Source organism: Cladophialophora yegresii (genome assembly GCF_000585515.1).
Source record: "Cladophialophora yegresii CBS 114405 chromosome Unknown aczIN-supercont1.2, whole genome shotgun sequence".
In the NCBI taxonomy this organism is placed as follows: Eukaryota; Fungi; Ascomycota; class Eurotiomycetes; order Chaetothyriales; family Herpotrichiellaceae; genus Cladophialophora; species Cladophialophora yegresii.
Genome location: NW_006913046.1, coordinates 643,598 through 660,172, shown reverse-complemented (window position 1 = coordinate 660,172; position 16,575 = coordinate 643,598). Strand labels below are relative to the sequence as shown.

General features: G+C 53.4%; 8 protein-coding genes across 8 annotated transcripts; 5 read left to right on the top strand and 3 right to left on the bottom strand.

The window, feature by feature from the left end:
• Positions 1–382: 382 nt before the first annotated feature.
• On the bottom strand, positions 383–1,187 carry A1O7_02157 (uncharacterized protein; the record flags this gene model as incomplete). Its single annotated transcript, XM_007756192.1, has 2 exons — positions 383–973; positions 1,026–1,187. 2 exons carry the CDS (start codon positions 1,185–1,187, stop codon positions 383–385), a joined length of 753 nt encoding a protein of 250 aa, XP_007754382.1.
• A 144-nt stretch (positions 1,188–1,331) lies between these two features.
• Positions 1,332–2,102, bottom strand: A1O7_02156 (uncharacterized protein; the record flags this gene model as incomplete). The annotated part of the gene is made up of 1 exon (XM_007756191.1): positions 1,332–2,102. One exon carries the CDS (start codon positions 2,100–2,102, stop codon positions 1,332–1,334), a length of 771 nt encoding a protein of 256 aa, XP_007754381.1.
• Positions 2,103–2,440: 338 nt separating this feature from the next.
• On the top strand, positions 2,441–4,564 carry A1O7_02155 (uncharacterized protein; the record flags this gene model as incomplete). The annotated part of the gene is made up of 1 exon (XM_007756190.1): positions 2,441–4,564. One exon carries the CDS (start codon positions 2,441–2,443, stop codon positions 4,562–4,564), a length of 2,124 nt encoding a protein of 707 aa, XP_007754380.1.
• A 1,262-nt stretch (positions 4,565–5,826) lies between these two features.
• On the top strand, positions 5,827–8,234 carry A1O7_02154 (uncharacterized protein; the record flags this gene model as incomplete). The annotated part of the gene is made up of 6 exons (XM_007756189.1): positions 5,827–5,967; positions 6,082–6,482; positions 6,531–6,812; positions 6,858–7,322; positions 7,376–7,835; positions 7,884–8,234. 6 exons carry the CDS (start codon positions 5,827–5,829, stop codon positions 8,232–8,234), a joined length of 2,100 nt encoding a protein of 699 aa, XP_007754379.1.
• Positions 8,235–9,285: 1,051 nt separating this feature from the next.
• On the top strand, positions 9,286–10,104 carry A1O7_02153 (uncharacterized protein; the record flags this gene model as incomplete). The annotated part of the gene is made up of 1 exon (XM_007756188.1): positions 9,286–10,104. The coding sequence occupies one exon, from the start codon at positions 9,286–9,288 to the stop codon at positions 10,102–10,104; it is 819 nt and encodes a 272-aa protein (XP_007754378.1).
• A 790-nt stretch (positions 10,105–10,894) lies between these two features.
• A1O7_02152 (uncharacterized protein) lies at positions 10,895–11,321 on the bottom strand (the record flags this gene model as incomplete). The annotated part of the gene is made up of 1 exon (XM_007756187.1): positions 10,895–11,321. The coding sequence occupies one exon, from the start codon at positions 11,319–11,321 to the stop codon at positions 11,046–11,048; it is 276 nt and encodes a 91-aa protein (XP_007754377.1). The 3' UTR covers positions 10,895–11,045.
• Positions 11,322–13,111: 1,790 nt separating this feature from the next.
• On the top strand, positions 13,112–14,768 carry A1O7_02151 (uncharacterized protein; the record flags this gene model as incomplete). The annotated part of the gene is made up of 4 exons (XM_007756186.1): positions 13,112–13,128; positions 13,179–13,346; positions 13,395–13,732; positions 13,783–14,768. The coding sequence occupies 4 exons, from the start codon at positions 13,112–13,114 to the stop codon at positions 14,766–14,768; spliced, it is 1,509 nt and encodes a 502-aa protein (XP_007754376.1).
• Positions 14,769–15,181: 413 nt separating this feature from the next.
• On the top strand, positions 15,182–16,465 carry A1O7_02150 (uncharacterized protein; the record flags this gene model as incomplete). Its single annotated transcript, XM_007756185.1, has 2 exons — positions 15,182–15,317; positions 15,366–16,465. The coding sequence occupies 2 exons, from the start codon at positions 15,182–15,184 to the stop codon at positions 16,463–16,465; spliced, it is 1,236 nt and encodes a 411-aa protein (XP_007754375.1).
• Between the last annotated feature and the right edge of the window lie 110 nt (positions 16,466–16,575).

Here is a 16,575-nt window from a genome sequence, read left to right as displayed (position 1 = left end):
CACATGAGAGCGTCGTGGATGCTGAAAAGACCAAATAAGTCGTGATGCACCCGTACTGGACATACCAAAAGAATTGATTTGGTTTTCAATGGGGACTCAAGGGACTATTCTACCGAATGCTACAGGAACTGTACATCATCTCGCCCTCAACACGAAAGCATCAGCATTGTCTGCTGATTACTCACAGCCACAACAATACGTCTTCTTCTCGTTGTCCCTGACTGGCTGCGTGACTGACCGAACTGGTGGAGAAGTGAATTCCTCGGTAGAGCTTAGCCAACATAGCCCGTGCAACTTGCAACGGTCATGACATCCGCTGGAGAATCCGTAGCTCAGTCGAACTTCCGTCGCCGACGCCCGTCGTCCGTCGCATGACACAGCTTCAGCTTCCTTGGCCACCATCATTACCGTACGGCTCGAGTAGTACCTGGAGTTCTTGGAGACCTTCCAGGATTTCTGCCTGGTATTCTTCTTGGAGTCGGTCGTGGAGTTCTGTATCTGTGATAACTCTCCACGTCACCGGATCGTGCATCTGAAGGACATGCATCGTTGCAGGGCAGGAAGGCAGGTCGCGATACTTTTCAAGACAGATGTCCGTCACAGGCCAGCGCAGAAATTCGTCGCCCTCCCGAGTCCACTCGTATACCAGGTTCAGCGGTTTTGCAAAGTTCGGGTCAAGGCACCTGGAAGAAGCCCCACGTAGGAATCTACTGGATGCAAGTCTCTTCAGTGGTTCGATGCCGAGCATGTCCGCGGACTTGAAGACCAATAAATGGACCATGAGCTCTTCCATCCCGGGACATCCGTAGTCTGGTTCGGTATCAGCCATGTGGCGTTCGGCGGATGCGATTCTGGTTTGGAGGAATTTTGGGATGCTGGATGTCTCGTAGTCGTTTGTGTACAGGAAGACCAGGACGCGACTCAGGATACGCGGATCATCTTCTGTCATCTTGATCCGTCCCTCCTTTGCTTCCTAAGGCAAGGTCAGTCAAAGCCACAAGCAGGCGCCAGTGGCAAAAGCTCACCCTGAAGTCCCCGTTGGCTGCTCTTTCCAGCATGGTCGACTGGGGACAGACAATGGCTCGGTGGACCTTGAACTCGACGCCTTGGCACTCGATGACAAAGTCGGAATACTGACCCGACTTCAACAGAGTCAGGTAACTCAGCGGTTTGATCTCTGATGCCATGGTGGAGGAGATTGGGTTCGATATGATGAAACTGGATAGACGGATTGAGTGTGAAGGCGCGAAGGAACAAATGCGCAGAAAGTGTTCTTGAGAGGCACAGCAGTGAAGTGACTGTACTGTACTGCCTCAGCTGCCAGTTTTTCTTCACTGTATGATTGCCTTGAATCCGTTGTATGCCTGCTCCATGTCGAACGCCAAATCCCTAGCTTGCTCCTCACTAAGCTCCTCGCTTGTCTTCATCTGATTCAGCGTGATCAACCATTGGATGATCTTCCCCCGATGTTCGAAGTCCTGATCTGTGACCTTGTTTACGCTCTGTATGACATCGGACAGGAGAGGGTGAAGCGAAGTCTTGGAAGTCATGTTTAGCCGCAAGGCGTCGAGGAACGTTATGAAATTCTCGGTCGCGGTGAGGATGAGTGCGCCGGAGAGGTTGGCTTTCGGCGCAGGTGTGCCCCCAAGCCCCGCGCCTGAGGTTGACTGTTGTGAGACTGTAATGGTATCTACAGTATTCAGCCCGACTCGTAACCTCTCCTTCGCACGCGGGCATTCAACCTCCCACCTCTCGCAGAAGGCGTCAAGGTCTCCGAACTCCCGTGCCACGCTCTCATCTTGCAGAATGCTCCGGTACTGCTTCAACAGCTTATTACAAAGATCTGCATACTCGCTTTCGGGGAGCGCGTCTTTGATATATGCTTTCTCGAGTCCGTCGAGCGTGCGGATGATACTGTAAATCTCGGCAAGGGAGTCGATCAGGTCCCGCTCTGCCGGTGTAGAGGATAGCTTCACTTCTTCGTCGAGGGATATGCGTGCGGACAGCGGGTGCGAGGACGGAAAGGCGCCGTAGGGCGTAGGTGCGTAGGCTTGGACGGTGTTGTAGTTCGAGGGTGGACGGGGGGAGGTGGCAGTATACATTGCTGAGGGACACCGGAGCCTCTGGATTTCATGAATTAGGGAGGTCACTTTGCGGTCATGGACGAAACCAAATCCAGTTCAGATCGTTCGACGGATTCAGACTACTTGTGTCGTGTACGCGGAACCGATTGTCGCGAGGCTGCGACCGACCTGAACGACGAGGCTGTGCGGGGAGACTGTAATAGTTGAAGCGTCGCTGGGAAAACCTCGGCCCGCCTGTAATTTTTTCTGAACTTTGGGTTTCAGTCAACGCAAGAGGAAACACCGACTGCGCCTCGCTCGTCGTCTCCCACCACAAGGACGAACCTTCACGCCTCGTCCTCCTCTTAGCAGTCGCGATGGGAAAACAAGCCAAATCGACTAAGAAGTTTGAGAAAAATCAACTCAAGGGAACGATTGAACGGAGGAAAGAATTCGCAAAGATCAAACAGCGACACCAGCAAAAGGCAAAGAAGAAACAAAGAGCAGAGAAGAGATCGAAGCCGGCGGACGAAGATGGAGAGTCTAATGATGAGGCACTTGGAGAAGAGCAAGCGGACATGAATGAGGACGAGTTCTTCCAAGAAACGTTGGACATCCCCGAACCCGAGACCAAGGCAACACCGAAGAGCAATGGTGTCAAGCGCAAGAGAAACAATCTCGCCGATTGTGAAGAAGGCGCAGACTCAGAGGTTGATGAAGAAGATGGCGATGAGGCTGGAATCAATATGGCCGCGCTGGCTGAGAAAGACCCTGAGTTCTACAAATATCTGAAGGAAAACGATGCCGAGCTGCTGGAATTTGACGAAGACGATGACCTGGCTGCGGTGGATGATCTTAGTGACAACGAACCGCCAGCAAAGAAGCAGAAAACCATGGGTGGTGATGTCGAGGATACTGATGCTCCCGACGACGTGACCTTGGTCATGGTGGAGAAGTGGAAGTCTTCCTTGGCCGAACAATTCTCCATCAGAGCTCTCCGTCAAGTTGTCCTAGCATTTCGTGCGGCTGCGCACGCGGACGACGAAGAGGACATGGTCTTCAAATACAACATACCCAGTCCCGAGGTGTACCACGAAGTTTTGATGACAGCCCTCAAGCAGGTCCCGCAGGTCCTGTCCCACCATCTCCCCGTCAAAGAGACTGCTACTGGGAAACTGCGCATTCCCACCGACTCCCCGAAATTCAAGACTCTAGCACCATTGATCAAGTCGCACGCGTCATCCTTGCACTACTTGCTCGGCCACTTGTCGGACACCAAGACTCTGCGGTTGACGTTGGAGTCTTTTGAGCCGCTTTTACCATATCTACTTCAGTTCCGCAAGTTCCTGAAAGTCATCACGAAAGCAGTTGCAGCCATTTGGTCTGACAATTCGTCTGACGAAGCAACTCGGATCCAGGCATTTTTAGTCATCCGGCGGCTTATGGTCATTGGTGATGCTGGGATCCGCGAAGCTGTACTCAAGTCGACCTACGAGGGTGTTGTGAAGGGGAGCCGGAATACGACCATCCACACCCTGGCAGGGATCAACTTAATGAAGAACTCGGCAGCCGAGATCTGGGGAATTGACCAAAAAGTCAGCTACACAACTGGCTTTACGTTCATTCGGCAACTAGCCATCCATCTCCGGGGGAATATCACAAAACCCACCAAGGACTCGTACAAGACCGTCTACAACTGGCAGTTTGTTCACTCTCTAGATTTCTGGTCTCGGGTCCTGTCTACTCACTGCACCTCGGTGCTTGAAACCCAGAATGGCAAACCTTCACAGCTCCGGCCTCTGATCTATCCAGTGGTACAAGTTACGCTCGGCACACTGCGTCTGATACCCACTTCCACATACTTCCCACTTCGTTTTCAGCTCATGCGCTCTCTCCTGCGCATTTCACAGGCAACGGAGACCTACATTCCCTTGTCGGCTGCCCTGATAGAGGTTTTGAACTCGGCGGAGATGAAGAAGCCCGCAAAAGCCGCAACATTGCGACCGCTCGATTTTGCCTCCAACATCAGAGCACCGACATCCTATCTGAAGAGCAAGATCTACCAAGATGGCGTCGGCGAACAAGTGGTTGAACTACTTTCGGAGTTCTTCGTGCTATGGACCAAGAGTATCGCCTACCCTGAACTGCAGCTACCCGTAACTGTCATGCTCAAGCGCTGGATAAAAGCAGCTTCTAAAACTAGCGGAAATAGGAACTCCAAGCTCACCCAAGCCGTCGCCCTACTCGTTCAAAAGTCTGAGACAAATGCCAAGTGGATTGAAGAGCGGAGGAACAAGATCAACTTCTCACCCAAAGACAGGACTGAAGTTGAGGCTTTCCTGAAAGATGTGCAGTGGCAAGACACGCCGCTGGGAGCATTTGTCGTGTCACAGAGGAAGTTGAGGGATGACAGGAGGAAGGTCCTGGAACAAGGCCGGAAGGAGCAGGAACGACGCAAAAACACCAAGGACAGTGATGAGAGTGATATTGAGATCGCTTGAAAGTCAGATAGTGAGTTGACTCTAGCTCTTGTGATATGGAATATTCAGTCGCCGAGGCGTTTCGCATGAAGCTCGCGCTGGGAAATCACATGGTGCTGCTATTTTGCAGAAGTGCCACCAGATCTGACATTTTCTTCGCTCTTCGATTGCCCCGTGCTCAGATATCGACAAAACAATCCGTACTGGCTTGAGAGGCTTAAGCGCAGGAGGGGCTAATGTACCTGTTTCCTTGCACGCCAGGCCCGTGGGAGTTTTCACAACGCTGAGCAGGAGTCTCTCCGTAGCGAGGGCCTTCCGGGCGTTAATACCCTACCGTACTGCACTTCCAGGCCATAATCCCGGCACTTTGCGTAGGACCTCGATCTGTGGGCTGAGGTGCAGAGAAGGTTCATCTCAAATCTACATCATCGTTGACGACATGATCCACACTCCATTCAGAATTCAGAGGGACCGGAGTCGTCGGAATCTAGCTGCGGGAAAGATACACCCCATCTGCTCGTTGGCGGCCGCCCTTCCGAGAGAACGCGCTTTCGAGCTCTTATTGGCACGTCGTCGCCTCTTCCGCTCCAGCCTCATGTCTCTGATCAAGATCTGGGAGTAAAGAGTTAATCTGTCACCTGCACGTACCTCGTATCTGCATTATGCATACTGTGCACAGATTATCTGAGCCGACACGAGCTTCTCGCTTTCCACCGCCACGTTGGACAACCGTGGCATCAAACTAGACGACCTTGGCCATCCACGCCGTATCCTGACACATCAGGTGATGTTTACGTCGAGCTCGCATAAGCCTCGCTTCGATAATCTCAACCAAAAGCTGCGCACACCATTTTCAGGCACGCGCGAATCAACGTAGACTGTTCCCACGTATCCGAGATGTCCACAGGGGCCCTTCCGCATGTGGCGGTTGGTGACCATAATTGGACGTCATCCTGACTTTCTGCCGTCGATCAGTCTTTGTTCCATCTGAACTTGCTTTTACACCTTTGAGCTCATTGAAGTTGTCCCACGCGGCACTCGATTGTGGCTAAGTCGAGTCGTTTTCACTTCACTTGCTTCCGGCGCCACGAAGACTAGAACTACATATTGTTTATTCTGCTCCCAATGACGAGAGCAGCCTTTATAGCCCCGTCGCATGCAATATCGGACGTTGTTACGCCCACTCATATCGCAAACTAGTCTAGCCTGACATTCAGTTATCTCCTGATCCGAAGAGGGACATTCAGCCTTGTGTCACCTAGGTCCCAGAATAACCCTCAGCTATGGGCGATCCAGGAGGGCGAAGGACGAGTGTTAGCAAGGAGGTCCACCATGACTTCCAGGCACATCGTTCCCAGTATCACCGAAACCGCGCGGCAAGTGTAAAGCTTCCCGACCGCATTGATATCGGCACCAGCATCAGTGTGAGTGTTTACCCCCTTGATGCGCCTCGTGAGGCGCCCTCACGCGTACGCGCTTGATGACCTTCACCTCTACCTTCGTGCCAGGACAGCTTTGACTTACATTGTACGTCATAGGAATTCTGGGCCGGTCTCGCAATCGAAAGAGAGAGTGATCGATGTCTCAAGATCGGGATTGCCATCCATGACGGCACCTACGGCATAGACTTCTCTGTACAGCGGGTGTCGCTAGAAGAAGAGGATGAGCATATCAAGAATGGGAATAGCGATTGGGTTGCAGACCATGTCATCGCCGAGCTAGACCGCTATAGACAAGAACACGTGTGCAAGATTCTGGGTGCCGGAGTTATCGCGGAACTCGACGGAGAGAGCCCGGCGCTCTGCTCCAGGCTGTGGTCAGAACTGGATGTTGTCCCTATGGTGGTGACGGCGAACCCGGTGCTACGGTCGGACAAGGGAAAAGACTTACCGCAGAGAGTGGATGAGATCGCCGACTCAGCTGCTCGAAAATGTCTGGCGTGAGTTACGACGCGTCCTCGTTCGTGTTCCTACTCTGACTTGCATAGACTCTACGCTCCGACGAAACAACCCCGGCTGTCAATCAGCTTCCAGAATGAGGTCCAAGTTGACCTAGGCGGTCTGATACATCTCGCTACCTTGGAAGATTACGAGAAATCCGTCAGAGCTCCTACGTGGAGAGCCGCACAGAAGTACATCAAGGATGTGGTCGATCGCAAGCTCCGAGTTGTCTTCTTCAGTGCCACACCACAAGGTGGCGGAGTGGCCCTGATGCGTCATGCACTCATTCGATTCTTGAGACTGCAGGGCGTGAACGTCGAGTGGTGCGTGTTTCTTGCTTGACAGAACGAGTACAGGTACTGACCACCTCGCAGGTTTGTGCCCAAGCCAAGACCCGATGTCTTTCGGATCACCAAAACAAACCACAACATCCTACAAGGTGTGGTCCCTCCCGATGTCCGTGCGACGGACGAACAGCTCGGAAAAATCAAGGAGTGGATCGTTGATAATGCGGAACGATATTGGGTGAGAGACTCGGGTCCACTCAGTGCGCCCCAGGACGGCGGTGCAGATGTTATCATAATCGACGATCCCCAGATGCCAGAACTCATCCCGATCGCCAAAAGAATTGCACCGGACCGGCCCATAATTTTCCGAAGCCACATTGAAGTCAGAGACGACCTGGTATTGAACGATGGCAGCGCGGCCCAGCACGTATGGCGGAATATGTGGTCGAGTATCCAGCATGCAGACGTCTTCCTCAGCCACCCGGTCAAGTCCTTTGTTCCGCCTGATGTACGCAAGGAATCCCTGGGCTGGCTCCCAGCAACTACAGACTGGTGAGTGTGGGGCCGAGACGCAAGGCTGTTCGAGGAGCTAACCAGAACTGCAGGCTTGATGGTCTCAACAAAGACATGGCCGAATGGGATCTGCGGTACTATTTACATGTCCTCCGTCAGGTCTGCCAAAGCCAGAATCTACCTCAGCTCGCCTACCCCGATCGAGGATACTTCACCCAAGTAGCACGATTTGATCCATCCAAAGGCATTCCGGATGTTATCAGGAGTTATGCCAGATTCCGAGAAATGGTGAAAGACAGACCCCAAGAACAAGTACAGCAGTTGGTGATTTGTGGACACGGTTCTATCGACGATCCTGATGCCACCCTAATCTATGACCAGACGATGGGCCTGATCCTGGAGAAATACCCCGACCTGGTCAATGATATTGTGGTGGTCAGACTTGGACCGAGTGATCAGATCTTGAACGCCATCATGTCTTTATGCACTGTGGCGTTTCAACTGTCAACTAGAGAGGGGTTCGAGGTCAAGGTCTCGGAGGCGTTGCATAAGGTGAGTATAGTCCGATGAGTACTGAAGAATGTGCTGACAAAGCTATAGGGTAAACCAATCATTGCCACCCTTGCTGGGGGTATTCCACTTCAAGTTGAAGATGGAAAGAGCGGTTACCTCGTCTCTAGAGGAGATCACGAATCTGTTGCCAAGCACCTATACAACCTTGTCACAGATAAGGACCTCTACATTCGGATGAGCGAGTACGCCAGAACGCATGTCAGCGATGAAGTGCACACGGTTGGCAATGCCCTCAGCTGGATGTACATGGCGTCGAAGGTCGCTGGTGGACAATCCCTGAAACCCAATGAGCGGTGGATTAATGACATGGCGAGGGAGGAGGCTGGTGAGCCGTATAAAGACGGAGAGCCGCACCTACCACGCCACCTTTCGACATGAGGCCCGAATCTCCGGTGCCTGCCCCTTTGAGGCGTCCATGCAAGCAGCGCTGATGTCTGCAGGAATCACACATGCGAGGACTGGATTGAGTTGGCAGATCTTCTACTCTCTCGTTCGTCTCTCCTTGTCATGGTGGAAGAGCCGATTGATCGTCCCTTGGAAGCCCGGCATTGCATATGCGGGCCACGACAAAGAAACTCTGGCGCAAGTTTTGGTGCTATCCAGATATTGATAATGATCATATCAGAACTTCATCTAGACGTATTGATGCATCACCTCGATGCAGTCAATCATTCTGGAGCCGAGCGTCATACTTCTCTCTCTGTACTTCAACCGTCCCGACCGAAGCACGCGTGAGCCTGGAAGAGTGTGCCCAATTCCCGACATCCTGCAGTGTCCCGGCTCCGCGAATCAGAGCTCGCGATTTGCGGCGACCTCGCGATGCTGCTAGGAGAGCCACAAGACCGCGGAGGGGCACATCGAGGAGCCGCCGTGGTGATGGTCTCCTTACATTCCGTCACTGTAAAGTCTCCTCTTCCAACCTTTCAATTCAGTAAAGTACTTAGCCCAATGGACTGGTCAACTTACAGTGTGTTCACAGTGCGTCCCTTTACCAACCCAGTCGTAGAAACCTTCGTAGCACAGACTACCAATGAGATGCCGGGCTTGGACAACGTGCTCGATCAACATCCACGGGCTTCCGCTGCGGCCCATGATTCCTACATTCAACCGGAGTTGATTACCACCCAGACAATCAAGCAATGGATACTGTCTGTATAACCTTCCGACTGGGTGCCGAGGAAGTTCTCGCCCCGCTCCGCCCCGCGTCGCACCGGAATTGTACACTGTACTCGATTGCTTTGCAGCATGATGTCCAAGCCCTACTGTTAGGTTGTCCTTCGAGAACCGTTCTGTGTACGAGTATGTCCTACTGAGTAACCACATTCGGCGACCTGGGTTTGCTCTGCCTATCTGTTTCTCCCTCTCTGCCCTGCACGCCACGTCTATACTGTTCATCTCCCAACCTCTCCACTACATCGACACCTCCACGATGTACCGCAAACGCAACGGCTCCCTCGGCTTCTCCTTCACGCGCTTCGCCAACGCCGCGGTGCCCAACTTCTTCGCCGACCCCACGCCCTCCCACCACATCGACCTGACAACCTACCGCCACGACATGTGCTACGTGCACCAGATCGCGTCTCCAAACCCGTACGCGTTGGACGAGCGATCCTTCTACGTCGCCGGCGTGGTCGACTCGGAGAGCGTCTCCAAGCGCGTCCACTCGAAACTCATGAGACATGACATCCTGCGCCGCGAGGACGGCAGCGTCGACACGTTCAAGATCGGCCCGCGGTTCCCGCATCAGCTCGCGCTGTTGAACCTCAACAGGCAGAAGGATCTGGTGGGGATGTTGTTCTGGTGGGAGGAGGAGTGTCAGCGGTTAAGGAAGTTGGAGGGGGAGGAAAAGGAGTTGGATGGTTTGATCGGGGAGGCGACGGCGGCGGCGGCGGGGGATGTGGTGCCGAGTGCCACGGGGCAGGAAGGTGATAGTCCGCAGAGGGAGATGTCGGCGGACCTGAAGGCCACATTGGACCAGTTGAAGTTCGCGCGGGAGAGAGTCCGGATGAAGAGGAGGCAGAGGCCTAGTCAGCGGGATCCCGACGTTGAGGCGGACAAGGACGATATCTTGGGGGCGTTCCATGGACGGAGTAAGAGCTTGCCAAGCACTACTCTGGGTGTCGGTGTTGGTGACGGGGTCGAAGTCGGTGGCGGCAGTGGTGGGAACGGAGAAGTCGACCCGGCACAGCAGCAAGAGCGGCAGCAGCAGGATCTGGGCAAACCGCCAGAGTATTTCGCCAGTTCTTGAAGAAGGGGCTCTACGAGGGTGGAGTAACAGTCAGCACTTGCCTTTGCGACGAGACCAAAGTCACCGCATCAGAGCCGTCCTTGTTGAACTGACCATCCCCGGACACAACCAGTGGGCATCTGTGTGTGCCGACATGGCCTATGGAGTCACAACGACGACGGCATGGGACACGAAGCCTCGGGGAAGGGATCATCAATGCTCGGGATATCCGGTGCCGTCCCCTCCCTGCGAGGGAGGAGCTGCTTCGACGCCTACTGTCCGAGTACTTCAGCATTTGCGGCTCACTACCCCCGAGCGTGCGGTTGCTCTGGTCTTATCGAGACGATGTCAAGGGCGAATAACTGACAAGCTCCACCTTTGGTATTTCGTCTAACCACTGAGGCAAAATTTCAGCCTGGGGAAGGCAAGCAATAGTGACTTCCCCCCCAATTACTGAAGCGACAGCTCAATAAACAGCGGGACGTTCTGGTAAAAACGCAAAGAGGGCTGCGGAACGAGGAGACAACCCTGCTAGCGTCCGTCTTACTGTCCTCTGTCCTCCGCATGTCGCATCCGAGCCCGGGCACCGGCCCTGCCGTCATGTGAATCTGGCCGAGTCTAATTACTCGAGCGGACCTTTGTATCTGCGCTGCTCGGGTCTACAGTAAGTGAAGGGGACGTCGGCATGTGGTTATGAGGAGCAGTATAAGTGAGAGCAATCGAGGGTTAAGAGTTTTGTTAAGACTCAGAACGTAGACGAGAAGAGTAGTGGGCATACATAGGCATATAATACTGTCCGATTGCGATCTTGCAGACCGTCTTCTGATGGCCACCCAGGACGAGAATCTAAACCACTGTAGCCGATGGCCAGTATGTGTACATTTTCTGCACTCACGGACAAGGCGCGATAGCTCTGGGTTCGCCAGCCGGACCCAGAGTGTCGCCCACGCCTTGGAAGTAGATTACCAGCCGAGCTGTTGGGTCGTCCGTGAGGAGGTTGAAGTCAAGTCTGCCCGGAATTTGTGGCAAGGAGCTGCAGGCTCGTCCCTCAAAGCTTTCTCATTCCCGCGATAAGCCCCGAGTGGTAGGATATGCCGGGCGTGCAGGGTCTCCCAGTAGGGGCGTTCGAGCTGAAAGGGGGTGACCTGTTTCCCTAAAAAGCCGCGGTATTCTGGGACCTTGACATCTTTGAACCAGCTCGAAGTGACCCTATGAAGGTATATGACATGATCTTGCAAAGCCGGAACGGTCAAAAGGCCGAGGGAAGGCAAGATGAAGGCCGGCACTTAATCGTAGGCGCACTGCCTCTGAGGCAGAATTGTTCACTTGACTCGGCTGGGTGGACGGGCTACTAACAAAGGCCGTTGCAGATAGGCACTTCAGAGAAACCTGTGAGGCCTAGTAAAGGACCGAGGTTTACAACTGCGCCGGAACCTCGATCTTGCAGTTATGGGGAAAGTGTAGGACTTCGCTCATAGCAGCCGTGCAGGCATTGAAGCTGGAAACGAATATGAGGCCCAATGCATGGTTGACCCAGGACCACTGTCATGCTCTGTCACTGTAAGCTGGAAATCAAACACTGGTTCCTGTGGTATGGCAAGCCAGATTGACCTGTGGCTTGAATGGCCAAGACTGGTAACCATATTAGTGTGTTTGCTTCGTTGCGAAATTTCCGGGAAGATGATGTTCAGCTTCGGTTTCGCGATATGCAGAATGACAGCGCCTCATGTAGTCTGATGTTCCTATAACGCTCTTCCGCTCACCGTAGATGTACATCCCTCTGATGCCATTTGGACAAGCCCCGAGAGACACAAAATGCGATGAAGATTAAAGTTATCGACTTCCGCAATGGTGTTCTGTCATGCGATAGTGTTTCGCTGCAGGGCCTGTCCATAGGTAGTGCTCACGCACTCACCTGCAATTCACCTTCGTCGCCGCTGTCACATGACAAGGTCCGGTCACAAAACCCTAGTCTTGTTATATTATACCTGCAAAAAAAGGAATCAAATCACGCAAAGACCCCCATACCCATTGTGTCGTCCTCTCCCCAGAGGCATCAATGGAATGGGCGATTCGAACCACGCCGCCGCCGGATCCAATCTGGCTCCTGCTCGGGTCGAACTACCACCGGGGTAGGGGCGTCAGGAACCCGATTGAGATCTGAAATCTGAGCGAAGTATCCCTCCGATCCAGGTCTTGACAGGACAAACTAACACCGGTTAGCAGGCATCAAGCACCTCGATCGTAGGTCGTAGGCCGTAGCAACCGTAGCAAGCAATCAGAGCGTAGCGGCGGTAGCTGAGATGTCATCGTGGGATGGGATGATAACAATGTGGCAGGAAAAAACCAACTTCGAAAGGAGCGAGTTTCTGATGGTTGGGCCAGGGAACCTTAAGAGACTTCTTCAATCTTCAGTTTTTACTTTTTTTGTGGCTTGAACCTAGATCCTTCTTTTAATGGGAGGAAGGTAGCTAAGTAGTAATACCAGCAGTGAAGCTAAATAGACTAAGGGGGAAGAAGTGAAGTTAAGAGCGAGGTCAAGTCAAGTCAAGCTACATCGTCATTTAATGTCGACGATACTGTCATTTAACGCTCTCTTACAGCGCTGCGGGCAACTATACCTAGGTACTAACTGAATCGACCGCAGTCTCCGGCCAACTACCCTATACGCCATTTATATACCCTCGGATTAAAGGCATGTCAGCGTATGCTGGCAGCATGAGATCGAATCCAAGTTATGGCAGAGCAGGTCGCAAATCAACTGAAGATCGACACAAGCAATGAGCCTCCTGTCCCTTCTATTGCCGCGGTATTTCTGGTCAACTTTGACCATCGCAAAGGGTGCGCACACGCGACCCTGCTTCCGACGTCTACTAAATGGTGGCAGGTATACGTTAGGATGGCACAAGTCCGTTGACGACCGTCAGTTCTCCAGCTCTCCATGTTTGCCGAACTGCGAATTAAACCTCCGTCACAGTCCCACTTGAGGGCATCGTCGAGTTCAAATCCCTGCCCTCCGGCCTACACAATGTCGAAGAAGATCTCGTGTGAGTGGCACACACTGTCCCACGGGTTACTCGGCTGAAACATTAAAGATATTTTATCCACGATGAATACGCCGGCCTCAGCGCATTCATCAATAGACCCGACCAGGAGTCTGATCGCGCTGCCCGAATGTTAGCCGTGGGCATTTTGGTCCCATTGGAACGTGGTCGCATAGGTCGGAGCTGGCGTCATGCTGAGATCCTGAAGGAGCTCGCAAGGTACACACAAAAGATTCCCGCTACATGGGCACGTCTGAACGCAAACAGGGCACAGATCGACAATGTAACAAACACAGCCGCACTTGAAGAGTACTGGGACAAATACAGGCTGAAGCCCGAGGAGCGCTCTTCTCAAACACCTCGGGATCCTGAAGGAGATGACCCATCGCAGCGACCGAATGGATACACTAATTCTAGGAGCATGTCTACCGGAACGACCTACATCTCCACACACCATTCTTTGACTCCCCATCATCCGGCCCTAACTCTGATGGACTCGTTAAAGCTCTTCGGTCCTCTCATGTTCCCACTGTACCGGGCGGCGCTACTGCGCAAGCGCATTCTGATTGTGACGGACGCGCCAGTCGAATTCGCCTGCAACCTTGGTGAGGACGAGATTTTCGAGTAGGGGGACCCGCGCTAACCATAGATACAGTTTATAACCTTTCCATCTTGTCATCCATTTCCAAACCGGTGCTATCGGCCTTGCCAGAGGCCGATATTCTCATCAGCAGGCTCCGTCCCTTGTTCACGATTGGAGTTATGGATATTGCGAAATTGGAGCAGGAGAAGGCCGCAGGGCCAAATGGAAGCTTTATCGCCTGCACGACGGACGATGTATTGGCTTCAAAACCTGACCTCTACGATGTCCTTGTGCTCCTGCCCAAATCAGAGGCACACCAAGCTGCGACGAAAGCATTTCCTCGCATCGTTCTTTCGAGCCCAGAGTTGACCAAGGCTTTTCCAAAGGCTGGCATCAGAGCTACCCAGCGGGATGCTCATCGGCTCTCGCATCTGCTGACGACCCTACGCTTCTTGGAGCACAATGACGTCACGGCGACTGACAGCGATGTCTCCTCGGTCTTATCGGCTTCGTCCTCATATTCGCTGAACAAGGAGGTGATAGAACCGTCATCCTGGTCTCGGGTCGCTTATAATTCGATGATTTGGTGGGCGTCCGCGGGGGACAGGCGCACTGGTTTTGCCGAAGGCGAGGAGAGTGAAAGCGAACGAGACCAAGCGCTCTTGCACAGCCCAGAGGAAGAAAATAAAACTCGGGAGGTTGCAGTGGTGGGGTTCTTTCAGCGCATGACGGCCACCATCTTCAACACACTGGCTTCCGCAATTGCAAGAGTGGACGGTAACGAACAAGACTCGGAGCGTTACCGGGATGAGGAAGAGGAGGAGGGCAGTACGAGCCCGGTGGCGGATACTACGCAGGAGGAAAACCAAGCACTCCTGGCTGACCAGAGTGTGAAGGCCGAGGTCGAGATCAATCACGAAGATATGATTGAGATGTGCCTGGATAGCTGGAGTGCATCTGACAAGAAGTTCGTGGAAGAACTGGTGCAGCTCTGGTGGCTGCGGAAGGCAGTTGTGCGGCCAGCATCAATTGAATGCTGCGGGCTGCGGATACTCTGAGCCGCTTTCATGTTAGCACACTTTCGCAAAGGCTGTCCTTCAGCCTCGTCCCCCTCGGATCGCCCAGAAGTCACCATGACGTCGATCATGCAACGTTCTCCGCGCGCACCAAGCCGCATCTGGGAGCTCGAAAACAAAGTGGACAGGCACACCAATCATCGTTGTGGCCAGATGCTCCTCCAGCTTTTCCACATTACGGGCGGGGCTCCCTTGTACCACCGTGATTGGGAGACTCGGATACTGTCTCCGCCATGAGATCATGACTCTCATGCAGAAAGACCGACTAAGAACGAAGCTTCGGCAGCCTCTACTTGTACGAGCTACTGCATCATATACGAAGCTCGACAGCAGTTCCTCTGGCAAGGCCTTCCAAGTTTATCCAACTGTCGTTCAATTGTCAAGCCCATTCAAAGATGAAGCTGGCGACCGGCACTCTCGCTGTTCTTGCAGCCTTTGGGACTGTAGCGGCCCAACAGCCAGCTCGTGATCCGATCGGCACAGGTCCGTCACTCGAACTTGTGCACTTGTATTTCGACCAGTGGCCGACAGGTAAGACCAAGACTGGGTTACCCTCGGAGCCGGCTCATTCTCTCACAGGTGTCGCTGTTTCTTCATCTGGACGTATCTTTTCCTGTTACCCGCTCGGACTCGACGCCACAAATACCAGGTACCAAGTCGCGGAGCTTGGGTCAAACAACACCGAGAGCCCGTTCCCAAATGCTCAGATCAATACGCCGCCAGGCGGTGCTGTCGACTATTCGACGAATCCGCCACAATCCAAAGGTCTCTCAAACTATTTTATCTCTGTTCAAAGTGTCGTGGTCGATCCGAAAGACCGGCTATGGGTCCTGGATACCGGCCGGGCACTGCTGAGTAATGGCACTCTGACGACGTCGAACCCTGGCGGACCGAAGCTTGTCGGCATCGACCTGACAAACAATTCAATCTTCCAGACAATTCTCTTTCCGCCGACGGTCGCATTCGCCGACTCTTATCCCAACGACGTTCGTTTTGACCTGCGCCCATCAGTCACTTCCTCTGGTCAAGGCATCGCGTATCTTACGGACTCATCCAGTGAAGGACGCAATGGAATCATTGTAGTTGATCTCGGGACCGGAGAGTCTTGGCGTCATCTGAATAATATTCCACAAGTCCGTCCCGAGCCCGGCTTCTACGCCAACGTCTGGGGTGAGTCAGTCTATATGAACCCCGGGAACGGCATGCCGGTCTCCAGACTCGCATTCGGCGCGGACGGCATCACGTTATCCAATGACGGCGAAACACTCTACTTTTCGGTTGTTTCGGGTCGCCATCTATACGGTGTTCCTACGTCTCGCCTTCGCGATCGCGGTCTGTCTTCTGAGCTGTTCGCTACAGGCTCGGTCATGGACCTTGGGCAGAAAGGCGTGAGCGACGGGCTCGAGAGCGATTCAAACGGCATTGTCTATGCAGGAAGTGTGGAGACAGACTCAATCGTCACTTTCAACCCGCAAAATGGAACAGTCCAGACTTACGTGAGAGACTCCAGGATTGGATGGCCCGATACCTTCTCTGTCTCGGGGAGTTATCTGTACTTTACGGAAAACGAGCTGTGGCGGGGCCCATCACAGCAAGGTGGTGTGGATAGGCGGGTTAAACCCTACGCGCTGTACAGGGTGCCTCTGCTGAACAATGCGACCAAGATTAGTCTCGTCTAGCCCCGGTACAGGCAGATGAATGCGGACAGCACGGGTACCGAGCGAGGCGTGCGCCCTGTGGCATAGCGAACACATATATACCTAGGTAATATAATATGGTACGAGTATGA